At 56.1% G+C, this 11,333-nt stretch overlaps 2 protein-coding genes across 2 annotated transcripts in view; one reads left to right on the top strand and one right to left on the bottom strand.

The window, feature by feature from the left end:
* Positions 1-3,483, top strand: part of PLSCR3 (phospholipid scramblase 3) — a 4,854-nt gene extending 1,371 nt beyond the window's left edge. Inside the window, exons 6-9 of the mRNA XM_011958633.1 lie at positions 1-96; positions 287-448; positions 2,431-2,592; positions 2,783-3,483. Coding sequence (XP_011814023.1) covers positions 1-96; positions 287-448; positions 2,431-2,592; positions 2,783-2,839 — 477 coding nt within the window. The 3' untranslated portion in view covers positions 2,840-3,483. The remainder of the gene's footprint in view (positions 97-286; positions 449-2,430; positions 2,593-2,782) is intronic.
* A 545-nt stretch (positions 3,484-4,028) lies between these two features.
* Positions 4,029-11,333, bottom strand: part of TNK1 (tyrosine kinase, non-receptor, 1) — a 9,421-nt gene continuing 2,116 nt past the window's right edge. Inside the window, exons 2-13 of the mRNA XM_011958507.1 lie at positions 10,436-10,689; positions 10,205-10,275; positions 9,909-10,100; positions 9,661-9,816; positions 9,264-9,547; positions 8,762-9,032; positions 6,872-6,966; positions 6,367-6,531; positions 6,064-6,143; positions 4,540-4,832; positions 4,361-4,456; positions 4,029-4,273 (exon numbers count right to left, since the gene is read on the bottom strand). Coding sequence (XP_011813897.1) covers positions 4,160-4,273; positions 4,361-4,456; positions 4,540-4,832; positions 6,064-6,143; positions 6,367-6,531; positions 6,872-6,966; positions 8,762-9,032; positions 9,264-9,547; positions 9,661-9,816; positions 9,909-10,100; positions 10,205-10,275; positions 10,436-10,598 — 1,980 coding nt within the window. The 5' untranslated portion in view covers positions 10,599-10,689 and the 3' untranslated portion in view covers positions 4,029-4,159. The remainder of the gene's footprint in view (positions 4,274-4,360; positions 4,457-4,539; positions 4,833-6,063; positions 6,144-6,366; positions 6,532-6,871; positions 6,967-8,761; positions 9,033-9,263; positions 9,548-9,660; positions 9,817-9,908; positions 10,101-10,204; positions 10,276-10,435; positions 10,690-11,333) is intronic.

Here is an 11,333-nt window from a genome sequence, read left to right as displayed (position 1 = left end):
CGTGTCCGCCTGGCCGACCCCGGGGACCGCGAGGTGCTGCGTTTGCTCCGCCCGCTGCACTGTGGCTGCAGCTGCTGCCCCTGTGGCCTCCAGGAGGTGGGAGGAGGAAAGGGGCCGGGAGGGCGGGCCTTGGTGGGGCGGGACAATGATGAGGTCCACCTGAGATGAGGCCTGGATCAGGTGGGAGTGGGCAGATGGGGATGGGAGGTTTAATGAGGGCCAAATAGACACATGATAGAGCTGGGACCCCTGCCTCCGCAGTGACCCTGTCTGCTTCCCACTCCAGATGGAAGTACAGGCTCCCCCAGGTACCACTATCGGCCACGTGCTACAGACCTGGCATCCCTTCCTCCCCAAGTTCTCCATCCAGGATGCTGATCGCCAGACAGTCCTGCGAGTGGTGGGGCCCTGCTGGACCTGTGGCTGTGGCACAGACACCAACTTTGAGGTATCAGGAATACTAGAGGTTCTTGGGACCTTTGTAAACCTAGATGATGCTTCCATGAGGCAGGGTAGTTAACACTAAGGTCAAGACCCTGAGCTCATCAATCCAAATCCACTGTGACTCCGACCACATTTGCAGCATTCTTCCATTCGGAAATAGAATGGCCCCGTGGTCTTATAAAAGCATAACAACGAGGATTTCATTTTCAGGAGCAATGTTGATTATTACACGTGGCCCTGAGATGGGCAGAAAAAAAAAAATCTAAGGCCAGCCTGGATTTGGGGTGAAGGATGCTTAAGTCTGTGTGGGCTGGGCCCATGTGGCTGCTGTGTATGAGTTTGTGAGCCCAGGCCCTGGAGCAAGCACAATTTTAACATGTTAACATCCTGTGGCCTGCCCTGCTAAAGTAGAATCCACATGCCCCTGCCATTCTGAAATCCAATATATCCTTCTCACTGTGTATTCCTGTCACCAACCTGGAAGCTAGAGATCCCAAGTGGTGAGAATTTCAGAGAAAGGTGAGGCCTGGGAGGCACCTCGGTTTCTAGAAGACAGACCCTTGAGTTCTTTTTGTTTTGTTTTGTTTTTTTGTTTTGAGATGGAGTCTTGCTCTTGTTACCCAGGTGGGAGTGCAATGGCATGATCTCAGCTCACCACAATCTTCGCCTCCCAGGTTCAAGCAATTCTCCTGCCTCAACCTCCTGGGTAGCTGGCATTACAGGCATGTACCACCATGTCCGGCTAATTTTGTATTTTTAGTAGAGATGAGGTTTCTCCATGTTGGTCAGGCTGGTCTCAAACTCCTGACCTCAGGTGATCCACGCGCCTCAGCCTCCCAAAGTGCTGGGATTACAGGCATGAGCCACCGCACCCGGCCGACCCTTGAGTTCTTTAAGGGATAATTCCTTGTGCAGATAAGGGATAAACAACGGGTATAATCCAGTAGACTTTCCAACGCTTCTAATGAGGTACCCTACCTAAGGTTACTTTGCAAAAATGAGTCACCTTGGTAGCCAGAGGGAGATTCCGTGATGGGAGCCAGTTGGGAATAAGATGTAATAACTGTGTGATCTCCGGATGGGAATGTATAGGCTGTGGGGTTCTCATAGGGCCAGTGTCCCTTTTACATAATTAGAAATGATCCATACTTGAGGCTGCACCCTTAGGACCACGGCAGGAAGTGCCCCAGAGCTGTAGGACAGTGCAGGAAGGGGATGGGAATGACACAAAAGGAAATCACTCCAGTTCTAATCCCGGAGAATGAGCACAGGAAAAGGACCAGGAAGTCACGGGGAGTAACTACCCACATTGGCAGGGCCTGTTGCTGTGTGGCTCAGAGAAGCCAGTGGAAAGTGTGGTCCTCAAAGGCTACTTCCTGCTGCCCCTCCCCACAGTAGATAGGTGTGTATCCCCTCTAGATGAGGCTCTCATGCAGTGCTGGGCAAGGCCCTCCCCTACTTTGCAGATTAGAGAAAAGGTACTCTTTGGGGTAGACAGCCTTCTAGGAGCCTTCCTGGCTGGTGAAGTACAGCCAGGATTCTGGTAGCTTTCCTTGCCCTTTTGGCCAGGTAACTTTGTGCAGGGCATAAACTGTGCCAATTGTGGGTGGCAGGGGCATTGGGAACCAGAGCAAACCTAGCAAACAGCCATACCCTCAGGGGGTTGGATTATATCATGCTTCCATTTCTCCCACCACTGATGTTCAGTTATGTCATGCATCGCCTTTGGATAGCAGCAGATCTGAGTCTGAATCCTAATTTTGGGTATAGACTCACAGCGTGATCTAGAGTGCCTCAGTTTCCCCAGCTGTCATACTCTGTGATGGGAACCAGTTGGGAAAGCGATCACTGGGTGACCTCTAGAGGGGAAGATTCACTGAGTGGAGACCCTGCAAATCCATACATGCGACTGTGGGAGTGAGACTGGAGCAGGTGAGACTGGCTGCCTCCTCCTTAGTTGGGTCCTTCCTCCCTCCCGGCTAACAGGTGAAGACTCGGGATGAATCCCGCAGTGTGGGCCGCATCAGCAAGCAGTGGGGGGGCCTGGTCCGAGAAGCCTTCACGGATGCAGATGACTTTGGCCTACAGTTCCCGCTGGACCTGGATGTGAGGGTGAAGGCTGTGCTGCTGGGAGCCACGTTCCTCATTGTGAGTTGGCTGCCCCTGCCCCCCCGCCTGCCTGTCCTTTGCTGTTATTCGAAGCTTTATGCATTACCTGGCCTCTTGCTAGGGGAAAGTCAGGGATAGGTGTTGTGGGGGTTGAGGTTCCAGAGCTGGCCTGTGACAGCCGAGCTGGCTGGCCCAGCCGGATCTCCCGTTGACAGTGGCCTCCTCTTAGGACTACATGTTCTTTGAGAAGCGAGGAGGCGCGGGGCCTTCTGCTGTCACCAGTTAGAGGCCACCATGGTGTGAGGAGACCATCACCTCGACAAGAACTCCAGATGGTTGCCTGCACTGGCCCCTCCTCCGGGCGGCCCCTTTCCTCCATGGACACTGCAGGGGACAGAAGGGGGCCCCCACCCCTACCCTACTCCCTGGCCTCCTGCCCCTGTGGTACCCAAGGAGGGGTATGTATGAGAGCCCCTCTCCTGCTACCTCCCACCATTGTCCCAGCAGTCCCTTGGCACACAGGCATATCAGCTTTCACGCTTTCCCCACGCACTCCCTCCCACCCCCTTCCAGGGCCTCTGCTTCAAAGGAGGCCTCTGGAACCCAGGACTCTGGGGTTTTACAAGAGGGCTGGGGTGGGGAAGGGTAAGCTGCACCAAAGATGGTGGACATAACCACCCCCCAGCATCTGCTTGGCCAATTAGTTCAGCCTCAGACCATGGCACTTCAACGGGGTCTCCACCTCCCCATCAGCAGCTGCAGGGGGACCCCAGTGCCAACTTCCTCTCCCACTAGGGCCCTGCCCTCAGCTGGTGCTTGCTGCGATTCCTGTGCCTTATGTAACCGCCCTTCCTTCCCTTGCCCTAGGAAAAAGGCTGCATCTTTATATGTTACATTCATATAAACTTTGTAACTTTTTGGACATTGAAAGATGTATGTAATAGGGGAGGGTAGAAGAAGTTGATATGGGAAAAAACAAAGGAGAATGTGAGAGCTGGGCTGGGGCAGGGGCTAGCCCATCTCATAATCCATACTACCAGCATCAAATGTCCTTGAGTGCAAGAGAGCAATCTTCATCACCCACGATGGCCCTGGACCAAATGAAGGCAGTTTGGGCCTATACCCCAAGTCAATATGGCGGCTTCCATCATCCAGGATGGCTGCCCCACAGAGTCCAGTGTGGTAGCTGATGGCAGTTCAGGATGGCTGTTCGCATGGTCCAGTGTGACCCCTTGATCCTCTCTAGTGAGTAGAAGCTTCCTCTGGATATGATGTACAGCAGCTCTTTTCCTCCAAGTCCTCTTGTTTGAGAATGTAGTGGGCAGACTAGATCCTTCTTGGCCAAGCCAAAGGAGCTTCAGCCTTCAGAAGCCAAGGAGCATAGGAGGGAGGAGACATTTGCCAGTGCCTCCCACCATTGTCCCAGCAGTCCCTTGGCACACAGGCATATCAGCTTTCACGCTACGTGCCTATAGCAGGTAGGATCTCCCCAGGTGGAAAGTCTACCCCCGTCAGGACCTTGTTCTGGTTCTGTTTAGTCCCATGTGGCCAGGCCCTCCGGGGCCTAGGCTCTTCATGCTGGTATCCGTGCCTGCAGAAGCTGAGCTCAGGGCCTGGCTAGGACATAGCGGCTGGCAGCTGACAGGTCCCACTGGTAATGCTCCAGGATGCGCCGGCAGTCAGCTCTGGACCGGCTACTCAGGTGGAAGAGCTGGTCTACCTGTGAAAGCAGGAGGGTGGGCTGTAGCTGACTGCCAGGTTGCAGGGGCAGGAGAGGAGGGACCCCAAGAGAAGGGACTGGCTTTACCTTGAGGTTCCGGATGGCAGAAACCACATCTCCGCCAGTGGCTCCTAGTGCTGTCTGGCACTCCTGGTGGGTGACCCCATGCACACTCAGCTCCACCTGTAACAGACAAAGCCCCACTCAGGCCCCTGCCCCTGCCTGTAGCCCCTTGTGGCCACCAGGCCATTTCAGTGAGACCTCACCTCCATAATCTTCCTCCGCAACTCAGGGTCAGGCAAGAGGCCTCCAGAGAGGGCGGCGGCTTTACCGGCTCCAGGCGCTCCCATGGGGAGATTGTGTGGGGGTTTTTTTTTGGGAAGCCTCTCCCTCGGGGGCTGGCTGGGCTGAGGAGAGCTAGAGGATAAAGGTGGGCGTGGAGGCAGGCCAGGGGGTCCTTGGGGCACAGCTCTGGCTTGTCGAATTTCAGGGGGGCTTGAACCACCCCCTGTGGGGCGAGGACCCAGGGACAGAACTGACTCCAGACTCCTGGAAATGCCTGCACAGTTGAGAAAGAAACAACTTGATCTCGTCTCGCTGCAGCCTCCACCTCCTGGGCTCAAGCGATCCTCCCACCTCAGCCTCCCGAGTAGCTGTGACTACAGGTGCATGCCACTACGACTGGCTAATTTTTGTATTTTTGTAGAGATGGGGTTTCGGCACATTGCCCAGACTGGTCTCAAACTCCCGGACTCAAGCCATCCACCCACCTTGGGCTCCCAAAGTGCTGGGATTACAGGCATGAGCCACCATGCCTGGCCCCACTCTCTGTCTTCATCTGTGCGGAGCTGGATGGTTTTGCAAGCATTTGCAGATGAGCTAGCCAGCCCTGTCCCTGGGTGGTTCATGTGTCAGGTGAGACAATGAGACAGATGTGCAAATGGACACCAAGGCGTAGGCAGAGGGCCCAGAGTGTGGAGGTGCTCTACAGTAGGGAAGGCAGGAGGGCTTCCTGTCTTTTAAGATTCCACTGTAGGCCGGGCGCGGTGGCTCACACCTGTAATCCCAGCACTTTAGGAGGCCAAGGTGGGTGGATCAGGAGGTCAGGAGATCGAGACCATCCTGAAAAACACAGTGAAACCCCGTCTCTACTAAAAATACAAAAAAATTAGCCGGGCGTGGTGGCGGGCGCCTGTAGTCCCAGCTACTCAGGAGGCTGAGGCAGGAGAATGGCATGAACCCAGGAGGCAGAGCTTGCAATGAGCGAGATCGCGCCACTGCACTCCAGCCTGGGCAACAGAGTGAGACTCCGTCTCAAGAAAAAAAAAAAAAGATTCCATAGTATAGGGCTGGGTGCAGTGGTTCACGCCTGTAATCCCAGCACTTTGGGAGGCCAAGGCGGGCAGATCACCTGAGGTCAGAAGTTCAAGGCCAACCTGGGCAACATGGTGAAACCTCATCTCTACTAAAAATACAAAATTAGCCGGGCATGGTAGCGCATGCCTGTAGTCCCAGCTAGTCGGGAGGCCGAGCCAGGAGAATTGCTTGAACCCGGGAGGTAGAGGTTGTGGTGAGCCAAGATCACGCCACTGCACTCCAGCCTGGGCAAAAAGAGTTAAACTCTGTCTCAAAAAAACAAAAACAAAAAAAGATTTCACAGTATAGCTAGGATGCCAATAGAAAGAATTCAGAGGAAGGAAATAATAGATGCAAGAGCATGGATCAGGGCAGGGGGTCGGAATTGACGGGCTGGTCTTGATCTCAGAGACTCTGGAGTCCACCACACCCACCTTTCATCCTCTCCAGGGGCACGTTTCTCCTCTGGCCCCGTGCTGGGGGCACATCCCAAAGATTTGCCTTCTTTCTGTCTCTGTCAGAGAGGGATCCAGTTCGTCCTCCACACCAACCCTCCCCACCCCACAGATCAATACACCCTCCCAAAAAAACTAACGGGGGAACCTAGGAGATGCAGCGCCCAGGGTGCAGGCTGCAGCTTCATTCTGGTCCTGTCCCCAAGCTTCCTTTCCAGAGAATCTCCTGGACTTCATCAGTTCTCCCAGCCTACCCCGTCCCCCACCCTTTCAGGTCCTCACCCATCTATGCTTCCTGGCTGTTGATCTCCCCGGGCAGGGGTGCCTCTGTGAACTGGACGGGTGACTGGCAAGCCCCCCGCATCTGCCAGCGTCACCGCTGAGGCTGGAAAGCTGCCCACTTTGAAGGTGCGACCATTCTGGCCCTTCCAGATTGTGGAGTCGGGGCTGTGGAAAGAGGAGCTGGTAAATGGGATAGGCATAAGGGCAAGAGTTAGGGCTGGGCCCTGGCCCTCAGTCAGCTCACCACTAGGCTATGTGCCTTGGAGCTGCATCTGCCTAGAGGAAGGGAAGCATTTTCCCTAATGCAATAAGGCTCTATGGGCCAGCAGTGGCTCCAGCAGGGAGGCCAGGACCATGCTGGAGCTTTCAGGACCCAGTGGGGAGAGGAGATAAGACAGAAGATCAGGGTTAAGGAGCTGGAGAGAAGCAGAGAAGGAAGGGATCAGGAATGAGGTTGCGAGGGTATCCTCCTCCTGAGGATGCTTGGGAGGTATGGGACTGTCACCTGCCCTCGATGACTGTGATGGGGTCACCAGTCTCCATCCTCAGGGCGCCTGGCTCTGTGACATCCCTCACACAGCATCCTTCCGAAGGCCAGGCCTGTGGAGACAGGAGGAAAAGGTGGCTGGGCTTGTGGCCTGAGTCAGAAAGGTAATATGGGAGCAGGAAGAAAGAAAAACCCCACTCTGTATGTCATCTGTGCTGGGCCCAAGGTGGGAATCTCCCTGTCCCCGAGTTGTAATTCAGTGAGGGAGGCAGACCTGGATCCCATGACAAACAGGTCAGGGCTCAAGGAGAGCAAGCGAGGGCCCTAGCTCTACCTAGGGGGACTAACAGGAGCGTCATCCTGTACACTGCTTTCACTCCTCATCCAGGCCCGTCAGAGCAGCCTCCCAAGCCCCTCTGGGAAATTTCCACTCCTCTGCAGCCTCACTGCCTCTACCCTCACCCAGACCTCTTCATCTTCCTTCTGCTTCACAGCCACTGTTGCCTACCTGGTCTCCCAGCCTCAGCATCATCCCTCTAATCCATGCTTGCGCCACGCCAGAGTGCCGTCACGGGCAGAGTGGCTTGTAACTCCCCTGCTTAGTAGACTTCCCTGGCTCCCAAATGCCTTCAGAGTCAAGACTAAACTTTAGTGGTAGAGTGTAGCAGCTTAGGGAACAGCCCTGAAGTCAAATCCACTGGCTCAAATCCCAACTCCTCCACTTACCATGTGACTTTAGGTAACTCTCAGTACCTCAACTGCCCATCAGTAACATGGAGATAATAATAATTACCTCATCCAGGCCAGGCATGGTGGCTCATGCCTGTAATCCCAGCATTTCGGGAGGCCGAGGCGGGTGGATCATTCGAGGTCAGGAGTTCGAGACCAGCCTGGCCAACATGGTGAAACCTCATCTCTACTAAAAATACAAAATTTAGCCAGGCATGGTGGCAGGCGACTGTGGTTCCAGCTACTCAGGAAGCTGAAACAGGAGAATTGCTTGAACCCGGGAGATGGAGGTTGCAGTGAGCCAAGATCCCACCATTGCACTCCAGCTAGGGTGACAGAGCAAGACTCTGTCTCAAAAGAAAATAATAATAATAATAATAATAATAATTACCTCATCCAATGGTTGAGAGCATTAAATGAGCGAATCTGCATACACACCCATGTAAAGCTCACAGTGCAGTCTCCTGCACAGGTCAAGTGCTGTATGTGTTAGCTTAACACGCTTTGCAAAGCCCTCCATGACACAGCTCCTGCTCACTCTGCTGCCTCATTATTATTATTATTTTTTTGAGATGGAGTTTCACTCTTTTTGCCCAAGCTGGAGTGCAATGGCGCGATCTCGGCCCACCACAACCTCTGCCTCCCGGGTTCAAGCGATTCTCCTGCCTCAGCCTCCCGAGTAGCTGGGATTACAGGCATGCACCACCACGCCCAGCTGATTTTGTATTTTTTAGTAGAGACGGGGTTTCTCCATGTTGGTCAGGCTGGTCTTGAACTCCCGACCTCAGGTGATCTGCCCACCTTTGCCTCCCAAAGTGCTGGGATTACAGAGGTGAGCCACCGTGCCCCGGCCTGCGGCTTCATTACTTCTATTTCCCCCTCCCACACTGAGTCCCTCTCTTCCTCTGCCTGTCAACATGACTGTAACTGAGTGCTGTCTCCTCTATGCCCCTTTTCTGGCCCAGACACAGACCTCAGCCTTTCAGTCTGCATCTGTGTATCCCCAAGTTGCCTCCTCAGGGCTCTGATCTCCCTGCAGGTAGGGACTGCATCTGTTTTGCTCAGAGCTGAATCCCAGAGCCCAGCACAGGCATCTGGATATGTTAGTCCTTGCATGGAGCCCTGGGAGAACGAATGGAGGGAAGAGGGACTGTATCTGGTGAGGTAGGGGGTTCCCACCTCTTGCAGCAGCCCCTCCAGCTGGGAAAAGCTAGGCCGGTCAGCAGGGTGGGGGGCCCAGCAGCGCAGGGCGAGGGAGTAGAGGGCCCTGGAGCAGACGGGAGGCTTAGGCAGCCTGGCTCTGTCCTCCAGCCGCTGCAGGATGAGGTACGGTGGGACCCCGGCCCAGGGTTCCTCGCCCCCGGAGAACATCTCCCACAATGTCACCCCAAACATCCACACGTCCGAAGCAGACGAGAAGGCTCCGTGGCGCAGGCTCTCTGGAGCACACCTGCGGAAGGAAGTGGAGCTGAAAGGGGCCGGACACGTGCTCCTCGGCGGCTCACCTTCCACGGAGCACCCCGGAGTGCTCCCATCTTTCACAAAAGTCCTCTTTTCCTAGGAGGATAACCCTTCTGGTCCCAGCTTCCCTCAGAAGCCCAGCCCCCTCCGATCTCCCTCGGCTGCTGCCCACCGGATTCGCACGGCTGAGAGCCCGATTCCCCCGCAGGCCCGCGCTCACCAAGCGTAGGGGATGGGGCGGGGCCCGCCCATGACGTAGCGGCCCCGGGTGCCGCCCAGAGGCCGCACCAGCCCGAAGTCAGCCACCTTGATGGTGCGCGGCGACGCCAGCAGCAGGTTGCGCGTAGCGAGGTCTCGGTGCACCAGCCCACGGGCCCCCAGGTACGCCATGGCTCCCGCCAATTGCCGCAGGAAGAGGCAGAGCAGGGACACGGGCAGCGGGGGTGTCGGGGCCGAGGCCGTTAGGCGCGCGTGCAGGGAGCCCAGTGGCGCCAGCTCCATCACCTGCAGGAGGGAGCACCGCGCCGCGTGAGCCGGACCCACTGGTCCCAGCTTACCTCCTGCCGCACTCTCCTGCGGCACGGCTGTCCCGGGAACCAGCGGCTGGATCTGCTCACCATCTGCAGAGGCTGGCCCAGTACAAGGCCGTGCAGACGCAGCACGTGTGGGTGCTCCAAGTTCATCATGACCGATACCTCGCGCAGGAAGTCCCCCAGTTCTGTGCCCATCGGGCCTTCGGGACCTACCCGGAGGGACTTGACAGCCACTGGGACCTGGAGGTGGGGGGAAGCAACTTTAGGCATTGTGGGCATGAAGAACAGAGGGGACAGCTGGCCTGGATGAAGTGGGCTCCCTGGACACTCACACTCTTGCCATTGGGCAGCGTCCACAGCCCTCGGTGCACCACACCGAAGCAGCCCGAACCCAGCAGCTCCCCTCTGCAAACAGCACCCTCTGGGATCAGACACTTGAGGCCCCCCTCTGGCTCAGGGAGGTGCGTTGGGCTGTCCGAGGGCAGGGTGGGCTCCTTGTGCTCAGGGGCTAAACCTCCAAGGATCTGAAACAGGGATGGGAAATCCGATATGCAGAGCCCTGCAGCCCCCTCCCTGCCCCTCAAGCCACCTCATTCCCAGGCCCAAGCTGCCCACCCAGAACACACACCTTGTAGACCCAGTTCTTAGACTTAGGCCCGGAACGTAGCCTTTTCAGAGCTTCGGACAGTCTGCGCTGGGCTGTGGGAGGCCAGAATCAGGGCTGGGGTGGAGGTGGGGGTGGGGAAGAGTGCGGAGAGACTTACAGGGAAGAAAAGGGCTGGAAGAGGGTTGTGGTGGGGGAAGGCAACTGATAGGCCGTGGACAGAGACACCAGGGCCTCGGGGCAGGGGTCTCTCACCAGGCCGGCCCATGCCAATGCCGTCCAGGTCCTCGGGCTTTACAAAGTCGAAGTGCTCTGGCCGAGTGACATTAAGCTCCTCAAGGATGGGCCAGTAAAACTGGGCCAGCTGGATGTCCCGGAGCAGCTTCAGTAGCCACAGGGAGCCGGCCTCAGGAAGCATGTTCGGAGAAGGAGTCCCGAAGGATGAGGGCACTCTCCTTCAGATGTTCGGCCCAGGGTAGGCCCTAGAGAGACCGGGTCTCCAGCTCCACCTGCACGTCATCAGAAACACTCAGGTACAGAGGGAGGGACACAGCAGAGACAGCCAGGATCCCTGCCACTCACACACACAAATACCAGGTAGAATATTCCCCGTGCCCACAGCATCTGGGTACTCTGTCCCTTCACCTCTGAGTAACCTGCGCTGCTCACACCTGCAATTTTAGCATGCTGCCTGCTCCTACTACAGACTCCAGGTATGTTACCATCCTGACTCTGAAATATCATGGCACATCATCCACCCGGACACCCAGAAACACTGCCCTTTTAGACCTCACTCATACATAGCTGAGACATCTCCCTTCCTCCAACATGAGACATGTTTGCCTGCCACACACACTAGAGATGCCCAGATATGACAACCACATCATACCTCAGGCATGTAGGTAGAGCACACACACACACGAAGGTACACTGCCTCCCACACACTGCCACACACACACTGAGACCTACAGATATACTGCGAAACATGGCCGAGGCTCCCAAATACGTGTCCTCCTTTTTTTTTTTTTTGAGACGGAGTCTCGCTCTGTCGCCCAGGCTAGAGTGCAATGGCACGATCTCAGCTCACTGCAAGCTCCGCCTCCCGGGTTCACGCCATTCTCCTGCCTCAGCCTCCCATGTAGCTGGGACTACA

Source organism: Colobus angolensis, unplaced genomic scaffold (assembly GCF_000951035.1).
Source record: "Colobus angolensis palliatus isolate OR3802 unplaced genomic scaffold, Cang.pa_1.0 Scaffold47, whole genome shotgun sequence".
Classification (NCBI taxonomy): Eukaryota; Metazoa; Chordata; class Mammalia; order Primates; family Cercopithecidae; genus Colobus; species Colobus angolensis.
The sequence above is the reverse complement of the archived record's forward strand: the minus strand, read 5'-3'. Positions and strand labels throughout refer to the sequence as shown.